Source organism: Eretmochelys imbricata, chromosome 4 (genome assembly GCF_965152235.1).
Source record: "Eretmochelys imbricata isolate rEreImb1 chromosome 4, rEreImb1.hap1, whole genome shotgun sequence".
Classification (NCBI taxonomy): domain Eukaryota; kingdom Metazoa; phylum Chordata; order Testudines; family Cheloniidae; genus Eretmochelys; species Eretmochelys imbricata.
The window spans coordinates 100,063,216-100,086,451 of record NC_135575.1 but is presented as its reverse complement, the minus strand read 5'-3'; the positions used below and the strand labels follow the sequence as shown (position 1 = coordinate 100,086,451).

At 39.5% G+C, this 23,236-nt stretch overlaps 1 protein-coding gene across 1 annotated transcript in view; it reads left to right on the top strand.

Moving 5' to 3' along the window:
* Positions 1-22,237, top strand: part of NSUN7 (NOP2/Sun RNA methyltransferase family member 7) — a 52,972-nt gene extending 30,735 nt beyond the window's left edge. Inside the window, 8 exon segments of the mRNA XM_077814595.1 lie at positions 2,860-3,070; positions 5,374-5,432; positions 5,434-5,464; positions 5,467-5,517; positions 9,780-9,881; positions 12,701-12,818; positions 17,629-17,743; positions 21,593-22,237. Coding sequence (XP_077670721.1) covers positions 2,860-3,070; positions 5,374-5,432; positions 5,434-5,464; positions 5,467-5,517; positions 9,780-9,881; positions 12,701-12,818; positions 17,629-17,743; positions 21,593-22,237 — 1,332 coding nt within the window.
* Positions 22,238-23,236: the final 999 nt, after the last annotated feature.

The following is a 23,236-nucleotide window of genomic DNA, read 5'->3' as shown; positions in this document are numbered from 1 at the left end:
TCTTATTGTGTAAGTAAAGGGCAGCAGAACTGTAATTAGCTTGTCCTGATTGAGGAGGTCACCCTAAACTAAACCTTACTCACCAAGCAGGGGGTAGGAATGCCAAATCTCAGTGGAAGATGGGGGTAGGAACAGGTGGTCCTACTTGCTGGTGTGTACTCTGCCCAAAAAGTCCTAGACACCATTTGACCACCCCCCTCTAGTGTTTAAAGACAGAGCTAATGAGACTCAATTGAGAGTCATTGTTTCTGTTCAGTGATTACTAGAGCTGAATCCCTGAGAAGGTCTAAGGGGTAGGGACAGTGATGAAAGGAAAGACGATGCAAGGGGTGTACTGGCAATGAGGTTTCCTGCTACCCAGTGAAATCACTAAAGACCTGTGTTAATTCGTGGAACCTCAGAACATGGCATCGCAGAAGTGGCATTGAGTGTCCAATAGTGACAGCATGCAACCAGCACAGCAAAGAAAAGCAGCAGCTGTACAGGATCAGCAGCAGAGAAAAGCAGTGGATGCACTGGCAAACAGCCAGTTGCAGAGGCACCAAATGGCCAGAGACATTGCTCCCTCCTTCCTTTCTGAACACCTCAACGAGCTCTGAGTCATCACTAACAAAGGACAGCCAGCTGTGAATGGGGTGCAGCAGAGGGAGAAAGCAGTGGTGTGTTAAAGAGACATTTCTTTTGTCATATTTTCCCACTGCAAGGTGGAAAACCGGCAAAGAACACTGCCCAACACACACAGTGGGGTTGGTTTTTGCTTATGTCTGCATGCTTCTGAATGTTTTTGTGGTGTTGTCCCAAACTAATGCTTGGATCCCTTTCCCTTTTAATAAAAGTTCTTTTGTTATACACATACTCAGTGTTTGTGAATGGGGAAGTATTGTCTCTTAGAAGTTTCTGGGCTGGTCATAAGTTTTCCCCAAATTACTGGGTGAGGACTCAAGCCGGTTCTGTTTTGTATTAAGAGGAAATCCTAGATATTGAACCTGGCCCTTTTTGCTTCCGATTCCACCTGACAGAAGCATTACACTACAGATAATTTTTTTTATAGTGAAGAGCCTAGGAAGCATTAACATTCTCAACTGCAAATGTGACTCAAAGTGATAGCTCCAATGCAATCAGTATGACGTCTGAGTTGAGATCTTTATTATAAAACTTTTTTTTAATAGAGACTATGGGTAAAATTTTCAAAAGCATAAGAGTCCCATTTCTAAATGAGAAAGAACCTTTTGTCTTTGAAAAAGGGATTTAAGCTCCTATGTCACTTAGGCACTTTTGAAAAAAAATTCTCTAGTTGGTAAATAATGGCATCTTAATGTTTTTGACATCTCTGCTGCAGTTACATCCCTAGGCTAAGATAGTGGCCAGTCCCCCTCCATAGTGCATGCATAGGGGTTCCTAACCACTGAAGCTTCAGAAACTCCAGTGGCTTTTCCCCTGGCTTGCCCTCAGCATCACCTCCATGCCAGCCTATTCAAAGCTGGTGCAGAGATCCCTACAACAGTACATAGGTGATGTGAGGCCCCAATACAACAGCTCTGTTGCTATCCTGTTCCAGCACTAAATCAGCCTTTTTGTTTGAAATAGCAATACGCACTTTATAAAAGTCCACATGATCACATGCATGTGGGGGACCTTTTCCTTGGCTCTCCACAGCACCTAAGGCCTTAGTACTGAAGACAACATGACCTATAGTCAAGATTTTCAAAAGTGATGAGTGACTTTGAATGCACAGCTTGAGAACCTTGAAAGGGCCTGCTCACTAGTCACTTTTGAAAATCTTGGCCCCATATTTATAACACTCATAAAGGCCCCATATACATATTAAATAAGACAGCTACAGAATAAGACTGCCCTGTCTAAATGAGATACTGATGTTCAACTATAGTAATAGTCTGAGTCTCCTGACACATGGTCTTCCGACAAAAGTATCCAGTAGCATGATCCTAATCTAAATGATTTTATCAGCAAAATAACTCCTCCTGGGAAAAACTCATCTCTGTTATTGATATGATGCAGATTAACGAAGTTGTTCAACATCCAGAACAGATCTGCTCATTAGAACTTTGCAGATGCTATAATGGAGGCAATGAAACTCTTCTTCACCTCCTGCAAAGCTACTGTGTAGGTTTATTTAAAATTGTTTGTCACAGTCAAATTCAGCACAAGACTTGTAACATGTTCTCTACTTGTCTTCGTTCTACCTTTATACTAGGCCATCAGTATACTGTAGTGATGTGAGGATTCACCTCTGAAAGGGGAAGCTTAGTGGACATTGCACTGATAATCAAGTTTAAAAGAGGATTCTAATGTCATCTCAGGTCATTGCTAAAAAAGGCATATTGGGTGAACAGTACTATTTCCTAGAGTCATCAGAAAACAAGGTTCCATTTGCCTCCATGACATATGAATAAAACAGGTCCTTTTCCACAGTAAAAGAGGTATGCCCCAACCTCAAATTGGACGAGGCTGACTTCAGGCATTTGAAATGGTTGAGTTCCCCCTTGCAAGGGATGACCGACATACCTATCTGTTTCTCCCGTTCTTCTGTGCCCACTGACAGCTCAACCGTTTTGTGTGTGTTGGCGTTGGAATGATAATCTATCATTTTTTAAAATTTAGAATCAGTGAGATTTGTATTTTCATCTTTAAGTCTAAGCCATACAGACTTCAAAATAAAGATTTTTTTTTCTTTCCCCACTCATTGGTAAGAGGAACTGAACACACCTGTCTAGTTGGAAAGAGTACAGTACTTGGAGTAACCAAATTAATCTGAAGCTAAAATTCAACAACCTAAATCTACCAATTATTAATTAGCCATATTTAATTATTTAACTGGCATCATGTATTATCTTTCAGGATAAGTCTCGCAGCCTCGCTGTACATTCTGTGAAGGCCTTATTAAACATGGATGATGACATCATAGTAGCTCATATGGGTTCACGGCTGACTGCTGCCCACATGTCAGTGTTGTCAAATCAGAGCACATCCAAAGTTTTTGTATGTGGCGTAAAATCGCAGGCAAAGGAAGTTGAACTGAAGGAGCTGTTCACACACATGGAATGTGGAAGTATGTGTTAAGCATTTATTTAATAATACAGTTATTTCCAGATCCCAGGTAATTCTGCCACATTTTAAAGCTTACTCTTCAGTTGAGCAAAAATGTTTTTAAAATGTTTCTGGTACAATATATATGTAGAAAAAGTCCTTCAGGTATTTAAAAATGTCTGTCAGTATTCTCATTCATGCACCATCAGGGCAGAGTTAGATACATATTTGTATCGTTTTTTTGTTTGTTTTTAAGGAATTAAGTCAATTAGAGGTTCCCATGCTCTGTCATAATCCCATGAAAAATTCTGTTGCTGCAACTGAAATTAAGTGACAAGTCTAGTAAATCCCACTCCCCACCAATTTATCAAATAAGTAGTGAGTCTTTTTTGTGTGATAGGGGAGAGAGAGAGAGACTTGTACAGAAAATTCCCAGTTTGTACCCTCAAAGCCTCATTTCACAGGATTCTTTTTGAGGGATAAGAGGGCTAGGACGTTCCTTTTGGAGTCCAGTAACATTGCCCCTAGATCACTTGAAAACTTTGCTGCAATGTGATATACTGCCTGTAGTTGGTGTCTTTGCAATCTGCTGCTTCTTCTGAGTTCAGCTGCACCTGATATGCTCTGCTCAGAGAGTCAATCTTAGCTATGTCTCTAAAAAGCCCTGTTGGGATTTAACCTAAACCCCCCATACAGCTGTCTTGCAAGGCTGAGTCTCCTGCTAAGGTATACCTCTCAACACATGGACTCTGAAGGAGGGGCAGTGAGGAATAACACACCTTGAAATGAAGGACATCAAATATTTTACAGTTCAATTTTTTTTTAAAGTACAAGCATGCATGAGATTCCCAATTCTTAGTCAACTCTTCAGAGATTATACTTGGCCTGTACAGAGAAACACAAAATGCAACTGAAATAATGCTCAAAGCAGGCCACATGAGGAGAGAATTTCTATTCTTTCTTTTGCCTTTTCCCCTTCCCCTTGTCCTGATTGTGTCCTCTGCTCCATTCTCTCTCCCTACCTGTCTCCCCATCTATATCCTTCTGTCCCTTCTTCCAACTCCTTTCCTTCTCCTCTTCTCTCTCTCTCTCTGTCCATCTGTACTCTGTTTCAGGTGATAGTTGGCCCCTCCCTCCTCACACTCCCAGGTGCCATAAGTGCCTCTTTTCTCTCTCTCCTTTGCCTGTTGGCTTGTTTAGCCTAGCAAAGCAAAGGCTGAGAGGGGATATGATTACTCTCTATAAATATACATTGTGGGGGGTGAAGAACTATTTAAGCTGAAAGACAGTGTTGGCACAAGAACAAATGGCTATAAACTAGCCATGAACAGCTTCAGGCTGGAAATTAGAACAGCTTCCCAATAGGAGTTATGGGAACAAACAACTAAACTAGTTTTGAGAGAGAGCTGGACAAATTATGAGTGCGATTATATGATGGGGTTCCTTGTGGGCAGCAGGACCCAGCAGTCCTGAGGGTCTTGTTTGGTGTTCCTAAATCTCACACTTCAGGGCTTTCAGCTGCTCACCTCAAGGAATCAGGAAGGGACATTAAGCCCCCACCCACTCCCAATGTATGCTGTGTAGGTGTTTTTTTGTTTCTTTCCTTCCTCTGAAACATTAGAGATGGCAACAGCTAGAGATGGGACACTGAATGAGGAGGGCTGGTGCCCTGAGATGGTACCAGGCATTCTCTCTCTCAGTTGCTTGGCTGGCTGGTTCTTGCTAACGTGCTCAAGATCTCACTGATGGCCATATATGGGGTTAGGATGGAATTTTCCCCCACGTCATATTGGTGGTGACCTTAGGGTGTTTTCCCCTTCCTCTGCATCCTGGGTTGCTTGCCAGGATCATCTGGGTATACCTCACTTAATCAAGTCCCTGCCATTGCAGGGGCCGCAGGCATTGGTGTCTCTCAGTCCGTCCTATTCTCTGCCTAAAGTTAAACATAATACTTTAGTCTCCTGAAACCTGTAAATCCTTGGTCTAATTTGAGTTGCTGGGTTCAGTGTGTGAGTGCTGGGTAGTATTTATGGCCTGTAGTAGGAAGGCAGTCAGACTAGATAAGCTGGTGGTTCATTGTGGCCTTAAATTATATGACACTGTTCCCTACAGGGCACCCATCCAGGCCCTTGTAGAGATAATAGAATATGAAAAGTCTAGTAACTGATAAGTAACTGCATTTTAATTATAAGCATTCATATTTTAATGGTAGACACAAACTGTTTTAGGTAAAATTAGCATAATGCCAATGTGATTTTTGCTTTATTAGATTAAAATTTTACTGGATTGCTTTCATATTAAGCTCTGTGTTTCATTGTTTCTCAGACATTGAGCTACTACATGAGGATTTTACTGATATTAAACCAACAGATCAAAGACTGCAAAAGGCTAAAGTTATTTTGCTGCTACCTCGGTGCTCGGGATTGGGTGTTAGTAATCCAATAGAATTTATTCTAAATGAACATGAAGGTAATTTTGATACTACAGTATAATTAACCAATTGTGTTTTCATTTTCTTTAAGTTTAACTTGTTAGTGTGGCAGGGACAATTTTGTTGTTCTTTGTGCAGTGCCTTAGACAAGTGTCCTATTTCTTCACTGGAGGCTACAGGTGCTACAATGATACGAATAATAGTATTATTCAAATTCTCTTTTTAATTTCAACTAACAAAAATATAGATCCTATGAATGATACTTTGAATACTCCTACATGTATAATTGCAAAATACCATATAAATACAATGGGACAGTTACGCAATTAAAATCGCAAAGACAGATGAATGCTGATTACTGGAAGTGGTAGGGGGTCAAATATGAAAATTAGGAATTGTGAAATTTTTGAATAGTGGAATTTCAGACTATCTTAATTTTGAATAATTAGAGTGCAAGATTAGTCATGAATTGCAAAGAGTCAGTTTCCAACAGCTGTGTTATCTTGACTGCGCATCATACTGGCCAAATAAATACTTCTAAAATGTCTCCTGGTATATTTAGTACTTTGATAAATTAGGTAGAACAGCTACTCCATAGAGGTATGTTGTTTTCCTAAGCCATATATTTAAGATGTTTTTATGTTGGTCAAAGTTTATCCCTAATTATAGAAATATAATTACTTTTAATATCCTGATTTTGTTTCAGTATTAATCTTGTTGTTTTACAATAATATATACACAGCATGTGATCAACAGTTTTCACTTCGGGGTCAATAATATACTCGTTCCCCTCATTTCCTTAATAATAGGGATATGAATCTTTTACTGTGGTCGCAACTGTCACAGAACTGTGAATTTTGACATTTATATGAACCCAGTTTGCTAGTTTGCTTTGATCTAGTCCTCTTTGAAAGGACCCTGTTGATGCAGGGCAGCAGGGTCCACATGAACAGTTCATTAGTTGGCTTTGATAAGCAGCCTCCTCCTTCTCCCCATCACCCCTACACTCCTGTCTGCGTTTTGCCCTTGCCCCTGCCTCCCTGCCCCTCCCCCAGACTTCTGCACCGACCCAACCACCCCTAGCTCCACTTCTGCATCTAAAACCCCATCTGCCTCCCCTAGCCTTGTGTTTCCAACTTCCACTCTAACTCCCCCCACCCCCACAGACCTCCCTCTCCCCAGTGCGGAGCTCCTAGAAGGGGCAGGGCTGTCTTTGCCCCCCCCCCATCCCCTATGGTGGCAGCTCCCATTCTCTGCCCTGTTTCCTTAGCTCCCCTGATTCCTTACACTCTCTCCTGGTACTGGGACCTGCTGCCCAGGCTTAGCACTTCACTGGCACATCCTAGGCTCTGACCTCCCACTGTAGAGAAGGGTCTTCAGCCAATCAGAAAGTGAAGGGCAGTGCCCAGTTGCTTGGCAGAAATTAGTTTAAGTCTATTGTGTCCCATCCTGACCATTCCTTCTCCAGCAATAGGCTGGGGAGAGAGAAGAGAGAGGCAGATTGGGGAAGCTGGTGAAAGAGAAGGGTTGAGGATCAGGCAAGTTGGGGGCAGAAGGGACTGGGAAGTAGAGGACCCAGGAACCTGCAAGGGGGAAAGAAGGCAGAGAACGAGAGCTGTCACTGCAGGGAACCTGGGGGATAAAGGGGGCAGAGACTCAGTCCTGCCTTTTCTAGGAGCTCTGCACTGGGAAGAGGGGTCTGTGTGGTGGAGGGGAGTCAGAGTGGAAGGGCAGCCCCGTCCCCTCAATCCCTCATATAATTTGAGCACTGATTAACAGGTTGTTTGCTTTGTTCTAATCTTGTTTCAAAGAAGACTAGATCAAAACAAATTAATGAAGGGTGAATATGCAGCAGCAGTGTCCACAAGGTTGACATCCACTAAAGATAGGACAAGAAGTAATGGGCTTAATCTACAGCAAGGGAGATTTAGGTTAGATATTAGGAAAACCTTTCTAACTATAAGGTAGTTAATCTCTGGAATAGGCTTTCAAGAGAGATTGTTGGGTCCCCATCATTGGAAGTTTTTAAAAACAAGTTGGACAAACACCTGTCAGAGATGGTCTAGGTTTACTTGGTCCTGCCACAACTCAGTGGGCTGGACTAGATGACTTCTCAAGGTCCCTTCCAGCCCTACATTTCTATGATTCTAGGACCATAGAAGGAAATTACCTATTTTTTACTGTGACTGTGCTTTGACAAAATCTTATCCCTGTTTCTTCAGGACATGGACATGAAAAAGAAACTTATTTTCTTAAGAGTCCAACTGGTATTGCACTTATGACATCAAGTGGAGAATTCATCTTTGTTTATTATATCAAAATTGGCTAGCTTAAAAACAATTGTTAAAAGGAGGTTTACAACTTTTGAGATCAGCAGAAGGGCTGAATGAATAATTGATTTTTTGGTTCAAGGGCCAAACCAAAACACACTGAAACTGATTTCCCCCCCTCACTGAAACTCAAAACGTAAACTTTGTTTAGGTTGAACGTTTGGAATGTCAATTCATAACAACATTTTCTAAATGAAATGTCAAAAGGTTTAATTCAAAAATGTCAAAACAAACTGTTCTGATACTTTCGAAAAAATTTTTGGCAGAAACTAGTTGCCAAATTTGACTTGAATTTGCAAATAGTTTGTGTCCTGAAGAATGCATTTGTTGGCAAATTTACTATTCACTGAAAATTTTTTTTTCCTAGTACAAACTAGCAGAAGGGGGAAAAAAAAATCTTAAATGAAACAGGAAACTATTTACATGCCCATCCTAATTAAAAAGAAAAAAAAAAAAAGCAATGAGAAATATAGGAAAACCTAATTGAACAATACTGTGTTTAAACAGAATCTGGGTTCTTTGAAGTACTTCATATTACTCATCAGATGGAATCAGCTAATATTTAAATCTGGACCTTACTCTGACAGATCACACGAAGTATCTAACTTTTAACATTTAGACTGTGACAAAAATAAAGGCTAGAAAACTTAGTATAATGTGTGAAGTGCTGCTGACAGATGAAGTTGTTGGCATTTTTCAAACTCTTTTCTCGTCTGCACTTCGCAACCAGCGAGGTCCTTTCTCCTCCTGTTCTTCCTTCCAGTGGGAGAGTTCTTCATATTCCCCATTCAGTGGGGAATTACTAGCTTGGTGAATTACTAATACTTTTTGAAAGGGGTCAGGGAACTAAGGAGTCAAAATTAATGCAGTTTGAAATTAAATATCTCCTAGCAGAAGTGAGGGTTAAAACTTGCTTATGGGATGAGGAGGAATAGAAAAGAAGCCTAGAGGGGATGTAGACACATTTCAGTATAATAGAGTTCTTTCTGTTTCTGTTAGCTCAATAATAACCATTTTGTGGGACATGAAACCTTCAACCTTGAATTTACTTAGCTGAGGTTATTGCCTCACACAGGGAGCACTTTCAGATTTAAATATATCCTAATTTTTGTCTGTGGGTTTGGATTTTTTTCAATTTATTTTCAATTTTTTACTTTTCACAATGTGTATGTCACAATATGTCACTACATTTGTGACAAAACAAAATGTGGTGATACTTAACTGTGACTAAAGACTTTCATTATTTTTTCAGACTTTTTGGTTCAGGGCCAATCTTTGTGGCTCAAGATCCCTCTTCAGTGGGAGTTAAGGGTGTGCTCGGTGTTTTGCAGGACTCAATGTATAATGAGAGAGACATTTAACCAGAGAAGCCAAACAAATGAAAAGATTTTTTGCTTAGTTCTGATTTGCATTTGAAAATTCAAGATGTCCAAGAAGGAAACAAGCATTGTGGTAATGCTCTTGATGATACTACAGGATTCGGAGACCAGTTAGAAATCTCTAAGAATAGTTTCAAGTTAATTAAATAGAATAATGCTCAACTTCATAAACCTAATTGAGTGTTCACTGTATGTTGTCTATTTCACAAAAGAAATATGTCACAAATAAAACACTTGTTTCAAGATTTAAGATATTGTCAAGCATTTCATTTTCAGTTGACCATATCCCCTTATGGACTAAATGTTTAAGTGATTTAAGTGGATTTACTGTACAAAATCTTCTTTAAATACTGAGAAATAACATAGTAACATAGTAACATTTTAAATATAAACTGAATAATTAGGAGGGAAAAAGTAATCATATAGGCACCCTTGCACTTTGCAGTTCGTGTGATCTGTTTTCACTACATCAACAGTAATCATGTCTGTTAATAGAGAATTTTCAGTGAAAACAAATGGATTTTAAAATATGAACATGAGTTTTAAATGTAAAAATGAATTTGACTATTGTTTTAATAACTTTACATTCAGATGCAGGATTGCTGAGAGACCTTTCTCAAGGATCTGTAGCTGAAAATAAACTCCATATTCTTGCTGAGAGGCAGCTTCAGGAGTTAATGCACGCAATGCGATGTAAGTCTGTTTTCTCTCAAGTTTGTGAAAACATGACCATAATTTGATGCAGTGTATAAAAAAAAAATAGGCATTTCTTACTTTAAATCTTCAACAGTAAATGTGTACCACGTCCTCAAAGTAATGTCCACCTCATATAGTCTACTGTGAATAAATTTATTACCTCAGTTTCCTTCTCTCAACATTTATATAAGTGGTACTAAGTCCTTCCTCCTTACCTGTTTCATGCGCCGAAGTTAGAGAAGAACGTAAAAGCCGGTAAAGCAGCCAGTAAGGTTAGGATCCTTTTCCTGTTACCAGCTGCAGTAGTAAAGTGATATATAATTATAGGATAAAATTTTCAAAGGCACTTAATTCCCTATGACTTTCAGTGGGACTTAAATGCTTTTGAAAAGTTACTTGCAATAACTAAAGTAGTAAATAAAAATGACGAATCCCCAGATCTTGAGAAATATTTAGGCATCTAACTCCCATTGAAATCAATGTGACTTAGGTGCCTCAAATGCCTTTGAGGATCTGGGACAAAGAATCAAGAGTAACTAAAAAAAGGCTCAGAAGTTGGTAAACAGAAGCATATGTTGTATGTAGCAGTTTATTGCTTCCCCACAGTAGTGTGGCAATCCTGTAGACATGTAGGCATGGAAATAACTTTTAAGTACAATGAGACTAGTCATGTGAGGAAAGTTACACACACATAGAAGTGTTTGCAGGATCAGGCTATTACTGCATGCACAGAGTAATGAGGGCACTGTAGACCTGAAGGATATGGAAATATTCAAACTAAAGAAAAATATCCAAAACATTATTTAGTTGGAGGAAAAGTCTCGTGAAGCAGAAGAGCCCTAGGGATGAACTTCAGGGCAGGGACCATTTTTTTGTTCTTCATTCATACAGTGCGTAGCACAATGGGGCCGTGCCCATGACTAGGGCCTATGCTACAGGGACTATAGCTGCAGGGCCGTGACTATGCCAGCATAACCCTATAGTGTTAGATGCAGCCTGTGGGGATGGAAGGAGTTTTTCTGTTGCTGTAGGAACACCATCTCCCCATGTGATGGTAGCTAAGTAGATGGAATTATTCTTTCATTGATCTAACTCTGTTTACACCGGGGTTAGGTCAGCATAGCAATGGTGCTCTGGAGTGTAGCTTTTTTCACACCCTTGAGCACTGTATCTATGTCCGCCTAAACTGTAAATGTAGCCTGGGCATAGGGCTGATAGGTGCCATGGTAGTACAAATAATAAACCGTAATAATTAATCACACATTAAAAATGCACTTGAAGTGTGATACAGCAGCCATGGTTTTTGTGGTATAAGTGCCTAGACATTGCATGTCTGTCTCTGTTTGTTGCTCTGGTGTAACAGCACCTGGAAGAGACTTCAATTCATGGGATCTATAATGCCCAGAAACATGAATTGGAGGTTCAGAGAAGAAAAACAAAGAATGTGGAGAGACAGATTCACGTGGAACAACTTAGAAGGACTAAACATGTACAGTTTGGCCAATGTGGTGGCTAAAGAAGAACTAAGGCCCAAATCTTGGTACCTGCTCCAGCTGCTTTGTGCCAATCTGGCAGCAGAAAGGTGACCGTTGACAAAGATTCCCCTAGACAGCCAGGGATTTCTTAAAGTGGCATAGGGTCATTCTAGCACTACGTGCACTTCCATCCCCTCCTGTCCCCGTGGCAGGAGGCATGAACAGGGGATCCCTATGTTCTAGTGTTCCCCAGACTAGCCTTTAGGGGCTGATGATAGCAAGCCCATAGTATAACAGCTTTGAGGCTACAGTCATTATGTTGGGAACTTGCGTGGAGGCTTAGTCATGGCCCCAGGTTTGGGAAGTGGATTACAGTAGAACCTCAGAGTTACGATCACCAGAGTTACCAACTGTCTGGTCAACCACACACCTCATTCGGAACCAATCAGACAGCAGAGTCGCCCCCCCACCCCAAGCAAATTTTGTACAGTACAGTGCTGTGTTAAATGTAAACTACTAAAAAAAGGGAAAGTTTTTAAAAATAATTGACAAGATAAGGAAACTGTTTCTGTGCTTGTTTTATTTAAATTAAGATGGTTAAAAGTAGCATTTTTCTTCTGCATAGTAAAGTTTCAAGGCTGTAATAAGTGAATGTTCAGTTGTAAATTTTTGAAAGAGCAACCATAATGTTTTGTTCAGAGTTACAAACATTTCAGAGCTATGAGCAACCTCCGTTCCCAAAGTGTTCGTAACTCTGAGGTTCTACTGTAATTCCCTCTTTGATCTATCCCATTTTCCCCTCACCCCTCTGTTCTTAGTAGCATGAGCACAGTCACACACAGGCCTGAATTTGTGCCTAAGTCTGCAAATATTTAAAATATATTTAAATAAAAAAGCACTGGAGAGAAATTATTTAGGTTGGCACACGTGGGTATTACTACATGTAAAAGGATGACATTTGAAAAGGAAAAATGTAATCTCAATAACAATAAAAACTTCCTGGAAATGCAATGTATTAGAATGTGGTATAGCTGGAAAATGTGCTGGCAACTCTGTTGCTTTGAAAATTTAAAATACATTGGACAGATTACTAGAAATATACTAACTTGCCTTGGGGGGGGGGGGGGGGGAGAGATGGAAAGGATGATTTAATATCTTCTATGATCTGATCATTCACTGAATATTTCTGCATATTCACTATTCATTTGATAACTTTCCAATGATTTTCATAACAATTGAAACAGAAGTATGTTTTAAAAAATCGTATATTTTTGAATTTTAAATTGCTTTCCTTATTCCAAAAATGGTAAACTAGAAAAATGTTTTGTTGCATGTTTATAGTTAATAAAGTGCAAGCCATTGTCTACTGCACTTGTTCAGTTTATCCAGAAGAAAATGATGCAGTATTGAACAAAGCACTGGAATCTGGAGTGGAAGGAAGTAAAGCACAGCCTTATAGGTAAGGAATAAATAGTCCTGTCTGAGGAATACTAAAAAACATAAAAAGGCATTAGCTACATTTTTCCATTTTTAACTTTGCTCAGTTGTGTTGGCTGAGTATTTACCATAGATGTCTATTGTATGGACCTTTGAAGATTATTTCTTAAATCTAAATGATGAGTAATTTAAGTAAAGCTGGATTCTGCTGTCTTTTTTCTCTCCCAAATCATAAATAATATAACTATCTGTTCTCTGTAAGTAAGTATTCCAATTTATGTGGCAGTCATGTTTAATGAACTTGCTTCTTAGCTAGGAAGCCAAGTTGATTTTATCTTCCAAGATGTCCATTTCAAAATATAGGACCCAGTTGTCTGGTCTGCTTCCATGAGGCTCGGAAGCAACCAGGCTTCTGCAGGTGTTCTGAGATCCCCAAAGCTCATAAGACTCCTGTAGGCTTAGAGCGCTGATTTCCTTTTCCTGTCTCAAGGACATAGTGAGACACTCCGACTCCTGCTCCCTGATAGGATGAGTCAAAGGAAAACAGTCTAAATTCTATCCTCTCCATAGGTGAGATTTGAACACATACAGTAAATTAGTTAAAATGTAGTAGTTGTGAATTAAACCATTTTTTGATTTTGTGTGTTGTAAATCAGCTTCAGAGCATGGTTTCAAACGTACCCTTACTTTTACTCTAGCAAATCTATTACAATCCTTACTAAACATTCTAATATTGTATTCTACCTTATTCTATATAGTGTCCTATGAAAAGGGGTAGATAAGCTGACAAGAGTTGTCCTTAGTTTAATCCCAAAGTTGTGTATTGTATGTTGTATGTATGGGTTGTCTAACACCAGTTTAGAGGTGAGACCAGGAAAAGTGTCAAATACTGTATGTGATTTAGTAGATTTGTCTTTTTAGTAATCCAAAAAGTTGGCAAAAAATTGTACAATTTGTTATTCACCCTTAGACCAAATGTTGGCCATATTTTAGCTAGGATTTTTACCCCTCAGAATCATGCTTCTATCCTAAACCATGACCTCTCAATTTCCCTTGCATCATGGCAATGTTTAATATTTTTCTGCCACCTGCCCTTCCTTTTGGTAATGTGGAAGTGCAAAGTGCATTGCTCCCAGATTGCTGATCTGATTGCACAGTGACTCTCAGATCAGCATTCTGGCAGAGGGGGGAGTAGAGTATTACTGGAATGGAAATGATGTGGTACTGGACTGGTGGTATAGGAGTACTGTACTGTTTTCTCACTACCAACAGGAGCAGGGAGAAAACTAGGCTAAACTGAATCAGGTTTGAGACCAGGGAACTTAGGCATAAACTTGTCAGAGAGTAACTAGAAGATCAAACAGCAAAGAAAAAATAGCTTAACATCACAATTATTTTTTAAAAATGAGAGTTGCTATCAGTGTGTAAAGTCATCCAAGTTACACAGGTTCAAACCCTGCTGTCTTTGGGAAAAAATGCCCAGTTTCCAGATATGCATGCAGACTCTTAAAATAGGTTTTTTCTTGCTATCTCGACACTAACGTGGGCTTTAGATATTGCTGCAGGCAGTGCTCAGAAGTTGCACTAACATTGTTTATTTCACATGTAGTATTTTACTTTGTTTACATACACCGAAAGCATACAAAAGGATTGCAAAGCCCTTCACAAACCAAAACACTTTTGGCACCACTCTAGTTCACTGCATTGGAATTGAGAGTAGGAATAATCATATACATGCCCTGCTGCACAGAAGTGTGGAAGGAGAAATTTTGGCCAAGGATGTTGGGGCAAGTTTCCACTTATAAGTGTCATGGTATCTTTAATGTCCATACATAGGTGAGAGGACCTGTGTTTTAAAGTCTTATCTGAGACTCTCCATAGAAAAATGTCATGAAACTCTAAGGATGATGCCAGGCTTAGTCAGCTCTCCTGGATTTTGGAGCTCTTTTTCGAAGGAGTCTCGGTATTTCAAATGGTTGTTTAGAACACAAACTATCCTTTCCAGCTACTATAATGGTTAAAAAGATTTCTGTACCCACTTGTGAGTTGAAGGGGTAAATCACAACACAGAAATGTAAATAATTACAGTGATTATTTTTATTTTGTATATAAATGCAAATAACAAAACTTGCCCTAGGAGAAAAGGTAGGGGATGCTACTTTGCCAGAGGCAAATGAAAATGATACCATATTTCCGCCCTTGATTATCTAGGCACTCTCCAAGAGCCTCTTGACAGCGGCCGTACATATAGTTTTAGAAAACGTGTTAAGTAGCAAAATGTACAGTAGTACTTAGGATTCAGTTTAGACAGGGCCCATAGTGATTGAAATTGTTAGCTAATCATGGCCAACCCTAACGTAGATGACTTTAACACAGCCATCCTTGTCTGAGTATTTTACAACATATTAATTAAGACATGTTAGAACATAATACATTTTCCTATTGTAAAAATGTCCCTGGTGAAAGGGAGCCCTTATACAACTATTCTACATCAGTAGCCATAGGTTCAATGTCAAAAACCAATGGACCAAAAACCAACATGGGCCTCAAGACTTTAGATTATTTTTGTTCCTTTGGGATTTGAAGGGCTATGAAGTCCTGCCACTTCTTGTCTCCAAAGTGGGAAAAAGAGGGACTTTGAAACCCAGCAGTCTTTTGAATCACCTTCGACACGTACAGCCGTAGCAGTGTTCATTGCTATAAAGCAGTATTGTGGCAAATCCTCAAAAGGAGACCTAAGTGTCAGAAAAAACAAACTCGCGCTGATAATTCTTTCCCTAAAATATTATGGAACCCATTACACCAGCCAAAAGAAAAGTGTTTTACACAAGTTTAAGGTGCTTCCTAATCCTAAGAAAGCAAGGGCAGATAAAACTCACCTTGGATATCACATACCTAAACTACTTTATAACTAAGAAAAATTCAAAATAATGACTCTGGAAACAATGCTTCCTTTATTGGAAGAAGGAAAATATTATATCCTGAGGACCTATAGGTAACTATATTTTGCATGTTTTAATGCATAGTTATGAACTCCTAGTAATTTGCATGAGCAAAGTAATAATGGCATAGCTTAAATAAAATATATACTGTGATTGTTTTCATAAATTGGAAAAGTTTTCAAACCCAAATGTATTAAAATGTTTTATTCATGACCATTTTCTTGAGCTGTTTTCCTTGAGAAATAGTGACTCTAATAATCTTTTTTTTTTTTTAATACACACTTTCAAAGAGTGCAGAATTCATCAAGAAATTCTGCTGCAGAACTGCCAACTCCTATGATCAGATGGGGGAGAACTTGCAGCTGGAGGGGAACAGGCTATGATAATTTAACAGTCCAATATCTGTGCTGTTGCTAAATCTACTCTGATCTTGTCTATGCTGAGGAGCAAAATATTCTCTCCTTTTGGAAAATTTGCACAGAGAACAAAAGTGAAAGGAACAGTTGCAAAGATTTCTGGTTAGGGAAGATCATTGATCGAGAGATGGTGACTTTATTCAGTATTTGATTTCCTCTTAAACAAAAGATTCAAGGGTTCAGGAAACCACTAGTTCAGAAACTGCCATAGGTTTGATTCTCTGGTCTGTTATATCTGTCAGTGTCACTCCAGCAAGTAGACTTCAACCTGGCAGATATGGGTGCCTAAGGAGTCCCTCAGTGAGGCTTTCCTTCAGATTGCTCTGTTTTGTGGTGGGACTCTGGGCCAACATGTGCTCATCTTAGGACTGAATTGTTGGAAAGGTGTTATACCTGTCCCCTCTGTGCTCTTGACCCGCTCTGAGCAGCATGCAGCATCTGAACCCATGTTTCCTTTTAGGGTGTGCTTTGTGACCATTTGTTTTCAGATGAAGACTCTTAAGTAGTTGGTGTATTTCCATTTTTGGCTCTTCAGAGACTACCATGCCAAGTTTAGGTTAGCTTCTGCATATGTAGCAAAATTATTCAGTTTTTCTCAGTTAATATGTTATAGGGAGTCCTAGTGGTATTACTCTTGTTAGATATACCATGCCCACCTTAAGCATTATTCAAAGGTACATGTATTGGAGAATTGATTCCATATACTCCTTGATATCAAATCCAGTGCTCTGTACTGAAGTGCTTTTCCTTAGATGATCACCAGTTGGAGAAGCCCATGGCACAGGTAAGGAGGAGGTGGTACAAAGGTGGCTTTTGGTCCAGTAGACCAGTCTCATACCACCGTGTAAGTTTGAGCAGTTTAATGGCTGCTCTAATTTACACTGGCTGCCAATGGTCCTGGAATCTGCAAGGAGAAAGTTGACATAGGAGTCAATATACCACTGTCTCTATATTCAGTGCAGCTATTTCAAAACAGCCTAATGAACCTGAGGATCAGGGTCTAGATTTTAAATTTTTTAGTTTTTAAATGTTCTAGCTACACACGCAAGGAACTTTTTATAATATATAATTTGATATTGTCCCATTAACAAAGAAAAATATATTTAATACATTTGAATTAATGTGTCTGTATTTAATACAGATCAACATCTTCACTGTCTTGATATACTCAAAGCACAGTGATTTGTTTAATAATTGGACCTAATTTCAGTGAGTTTATGAAAATGTGATAGCGAACATTCAAAAGTTTATTTCAGTACAGGTTTGTTGTTGGTAAAGACAATATAAATTATTTAAAATTCTATCAGTAAATTTTTGTTTTAATCATAATTGTATTTTTAAATGAGTAACAGGGTGTCTAAAATGTAATGCATGTCAGTAAGAAAAGTTTGTCTGTGTGCTGTACTCAGCTGATTTTTAGTTTCCTTATTTATTTACATTTTAAAATTACAAGTCTTGTTTGTAATATTTACAGACTTATTCCTTCTCTGTGGTGCAACTCAGAAATAGAGGGCCCTTCTGATATTTTTTTCAAAATGGAACCTTCAGAGATTTCCAATTGCTGTTTTTTAGCTGTTCTAGCAAGACAGGTAAGCCATAAAAAGTATGCATTGGGGAAAGTACTTGTTTAAGACGTATACATGATTTTCTCTTTATTTTGTTTCTTAAATATGATTTAAAAATGAATACACAGATGGGAACGTTCATAAATTACCTGACTTCACCATAATCATACAGACAGGACAGTGGACTTGTCTCTGAGCATTGGTTACACTCTGCTAGGCAAAAGATTGCTTGTTTCTTCGATCAGTGCAACAACTTCTCTAGACGCAAGTGCAGCTGAAAGATCCAGCTTCTGAAATTGCATTATGCTGAGATAGAAGGGATGTGCTGGAAAGCTTACAAGTTTTCTATTCAGTTTTTATGTATCAAAGAGGTGGGTCTGTGTGACAAATGAAATCTATTGTACTGCTTGATCCAGTTTTTAACTCTGTCACATTTTAGGGAGGATTGGGTTGTGTGCAGTTACCGTCTTCTTTCCCTATGACCTTAGTCCCCTGTTACCATGGTATGTTTAACATGCTGACTGAAACTGGTGTTAAGCAGAGGGGCTGTTAAGGCAATCATCATGTTCTGCCTGTATTCATCAAGCCCAGCAGGGATCACAGCACTGCTATATATATGTTGTTCACTAGTATTGAAGCAGATGAATCTTCTCCCACTACGTGACCATGGAGTGAAAAGTAAAAAGTTTCCAGTGAGGATTGAATCCCCAAGATAGTTGAACAGTTTTTAAGAAAGTATTTATTATCATTTGTTTTACATGGATATGTTTTGATGCTTCAAGTAGAATCTTTTGAAAGGTGTTTACAGTCCAAAATATATTTTACTACTCATTTACTCACTGTCTCCAACTCTAGATTTCTTTGCCAAGAAAATGAATGAGCTTGCTTTGATGAACTGTACAAAAGAAGTCTGTTTTTATCCTTCTGAATATTTTTTCATTTGAAATTTAAAAATCTTATTTTTTTTTCTAATTGAATATTTTTGTATCTAGAAATATGCCTTTGTTTCAAATGACATATTTGAGGTAAAGACTCTCCTTCCCCAACAAATGCACACTATTATATAAACTTGATAAAATCCACAATACAGCTTCTACTAGAACAGAACATGCTGTAGATACATTCTATATTGTAATTAAGCTAAAAGTAATTTCCAGCTTACATCCCGCTCCTGCATTGTGACTTGTCCTTGGATAAGTTGGCATAGTAAGCACTACATGCAGTGTTTGCTGTCTCAGGCTTTTAAATTGTTTAAAGAATGGTTGGCCTCATGCTAGTGCTTTGTTTACATCAGTGCAGTGCTCACCTAGGCTGGAAAAATGATGACCACAACTGATACCTTTTAATGTGGCTTGTAAGTGGGGAAAACTTGTCATTTCTCTTTTCTGGGGGGATAAAATACTCAAGGTTATTAATTGTGGAAGTTAAATATAAGATTGATTTGATCAGTCAGTCCATCTCCCTACGTATTATGACAACACCATGGGTGGTGAGAAGCTTCTCTCTTGGGATGATAGATAAGTCAAAGCGTTCCATTACGGCAAGAGAATTCCAGATGGAAAAACCTGTTAAATAGTCTAGTATAACTTCCTGCCAGTGCAGAATTCCCCCCCCCCCGCAATACATCATCTAATCAAATTTTAGATTATGCCACAGATGGGGCTCCCACCATTTGTCTGAGGGAGACTGCTAGACACACGAATAGAGTTCACTGTGAGATGTTTCAGCCTAAGTATTCCAGTCCTCAGTTTCATTCCCAGCCCTGTTGTGTTTCTAACCTTATATCTATCTTAACAGTTTAATTCGTATCTTTAGAAAGAATTTAATAGTGGGAAAACTTCCTAGTAAAACTTTTTACATTGTATACTTCACCCAAAGTGCTTTGCAAACAATTAATTCAGTGTTCATAAATGGTGATGTATTTTTCTCTTCATACACATAGGCAGAATATAGGCCTAGATTCGCAAAAGGGCATAGGTGCTTAACTGCTACTTTTAGGTGCCAAAATCCCTGCTCAGCTGCCCCTGTATGTACCTAAATTCACTCAACACCTAAATATTTTCAGTAAAAGTTCCTTATCACCCATGTTTCTGCCTCTGCACATGTACCCACCAGAACCATGGCTTGCGTCCAGATCCCTAAGCCCCCTGAGTAGTGCACAAACTGGGCAAGATAGGCATTCTTCTGCTGAAATGGCTTGGGGGCTAAGGTGGGAACAAATGAGTATTTCATTATTTAACCACAGCATGGAATAGCTTCAACATGAGCCAGAAAGCGAGCAGACAAACAGCCTGGTAGATAGAGCACTCACTTGGGGAGGTGGGAGATCCAATCCCCCTGCTCCACTGATTTCTTTTTAAATTACATGTCCACAGTGGAACAGCTGCAGCAGGCAAGAGAGAGAGCCCCACATCAGAATGGCTTATAGCCTGCTCCTTAAGGCACTCACTTGAGAGGTGGCACACCCCAGTTCAAATCCCTTCTCTTGCTTAAGTAGAAGGGGATGAGTTTCAGATCCCAAGGGAGTACCCTAGCCTCTGGGCTAAAAGTTATGAGGGAAGTGGTGGCTTTTCTCCTCTTCTTGCTAAGGAGGAGGCCTGCTCTCAGCTGTTGTCTCCCATGGGGTTAGCTCAGGCAAAGAGCCACCGAGCCTGCAGGCTTTTGTGACTCATTCTCTCGCCCCCTTCATTGTATTGGGAGGTTAGGCACCAAACTCAAACTTTGGTGAATCCCGGTGATTTTCTTGGCATGTAAAAGTTCCACTCTGTCACCATGCTGAAGTTCCTTTGTGAATCTAGCATGTAGTGCTTAAAAGTGCCTTGATACACAGCAAGTCAGTGTAGAAACTGCAGGTAAAACACACAAGTCTGGACTTCCATTCTCCTCCTCTAAACTAGACTATAGACACCCTTGATTCTGCAGTAAAGTCAACATCCTTTAATAACATGCAGCTGTTGCTTTCAAGATGTTTGCATTTTTTTTCTAGAATATACGCTGAGCTTGACAACAGCTGGAAGGGATTGAAGGGTACATCTATACATTTTAAGACTCACAGCAGCAAGTTTCAAGAGCCTGGTCTACAGACTTGAGTTTGTGCCATAGCTGTGCTTAGCACTGTAGAGGTATTTGGGCTTGAAGTGGAGGATAGGGGGGTGGACTTCAGAGCCAAGTCAACCCTGTTGCTTTTAGTGCCATAGCACAAACTCGAGCCTGTAGACCCAGTGTCAAGGGGTCAGTGGGGGGTCCGGTAGGGCGCAGTAGTGGAAGTCTAGGAGGGCGCTTCCTCTGTCAGGAGTAAGCAGCGAGAGCCCAAGGAGCCGCTCTGGCAGCAGTGGGGCAAGTGCAGGGGAGGGGAAACCAGGCCCACCCTGCTCCACTAGGTTCTCACACAGAGCCCTTTGAAACCAGTTACTCTGTTGCAGGATTCAGGTCTCTGTATCCCTGAGCGCATCCGCTGGGTCACTTCCTTCCCTTTGCTCTGGCTCTGGCATCTCTCCACTGGTAGCAGCTCATCATCCCCTTCGGTCCCTGCGGTGTGGTCAGGGTGCTCTGCCTTAGCAGTCTGGAGTCCTGGCAGCTTCCTGGTAGGAGCCAGCTGTCCTCCTTAGCCAGCCCAGACTGAGCTGAGCTGCTTTCTTTTATATGCTCTCTTCACTGGGAGCATGCCCAGGAAAGGTGAGAGGGTGTGGCCCCTTGGGCTCGAAGCCGTTTATTAACCCCTGTATTGCCAGTGTGGGATTGATACACCCATCACACCCAGGGACTGAGACTCATTGCCCTGTATTTTAAAGTGCAGGTTTATCCTAAGAGATTAAAATAGAGTGCATAACTTGATGGTGTAGTTTAGCTCCACTAACATTTCTTTAATTTCAGAGGGATCCAGCTGAAGTAATGTCTGTACAAGACATTTTGGCTCGTGCTGCAGCAAAGGGACTACTAGAAGGTCTTGATATAGGAAAATCATCAAAGAGAGAAGAGAAGAGGAAGAAAAAATCAAAAGTAACACAGCAAAGAAATGTTCCTAAAGATACTGGGGTACAAACAAACATTATAGAGTTCCTGAACCGAGAAATGATTAATACTAATTCTGAAGTTTCACCAATTAAAGCAATTAGTGGGCCACAAAAAAATGTGAACCAAACAAACAGTTCCATTCAGCGGAAGAAAATGACCAAACCCATCTCAAACTCATCCCTGCCAGGAATGCTGAAGAACACACCCAATCTGTCATCTATGAGTAAGGTGTTTGAGAGACGGACACACATTAGAAAGCCACGGGCAGAAGATAAAATGGTTGTATTGAAACCTGTGGAGATAGTTCTGCCTCCAGTAATGGTGCCATACTTCAATCCACAAGGGAACAAATCTCAAATTTCAGCTCAACATTATTACTATCGCTGGATTGGAGTAGAGAGCTCAGCACCTGACTTATTTATACCTTCTTTATCAAAAAAATTGGTCAAACCAAAAGAAACTTTACCTTCAACTATGGTTAAGCATCCTCGACCATGGATTTGAAAATAGACTTTTGTAACTGGTTCATAGTTATTTCTTCGAAGTTTGAAATTATATTGCTATAGTGGTAAACATTCCTGTATAAGTTGATTCACATACTTAGATGCCAGGGTATATCCATGCAGGCCACTACTTACCTTTAGGGAACATTTATAATTAATACTCTTTTCTTGGCTATTATGGAAATAGCAGGGGGATGTTTTGCTAAAGAGTCTCTATTATGTAGTTGTTTCAGTCCAGCTATTAAATTCTTAATGTCAAAATGCACGTAAAGTAACAACTACAATAGATAATTCAAATTCCTTAGGGGTGAGCTCAAAATTAGCTAATTGCTAATCAGTAGAACGTGACATGTTGAAACATGCCTTCTGTACATATCTGGGCATACTTAATTTTAAAAGTAATCTTTGCAAGTTTTGTTCAGTGGTCAAAAGTTCACATAGCAACAATGAAATTAAATGGTTGTCTGCGCTTACAATTTTCAGCTACCATCTTGTTGAAAAGTGTCATTATTTATGACCATGGCATATGGAAGCGGATCATCAAAATTATTATTCAGCCTGTTTTTTCTAAAAATGGGTCTGGATTTTTCACATGCCTACATTGTATGCACTTGCGTTGAACATTTTGTGCACAGCTGGTGAGCACACAAATGCCCCAGTTCAGTCAGATGTGCTTTAGGAAGCAACAGAGGAAATTTAAAAACAAAAAAATTGAATAGAAAATTTCATTTTAACACTAGACAGGTATGTTGATGCTAAAATGAATTCTGAATTATCTCTGACATGTCACAGTACTGCCATGGTTTATAAAAATCATAATTGTCAGCCTAATGGGGACTGGTAAAAGGAAGCTCAAATGTTGCTTTTTATGAAACTGCTTTCTATGAGCAGTAACAATTCAGAAATGGTGAAAGTGCTGCTTATTCTGCATCCTGATAGTTCACAAATGTCAAGCAAAATAGGAACACTTAATACCAATATTATATTATTCATCTGAATA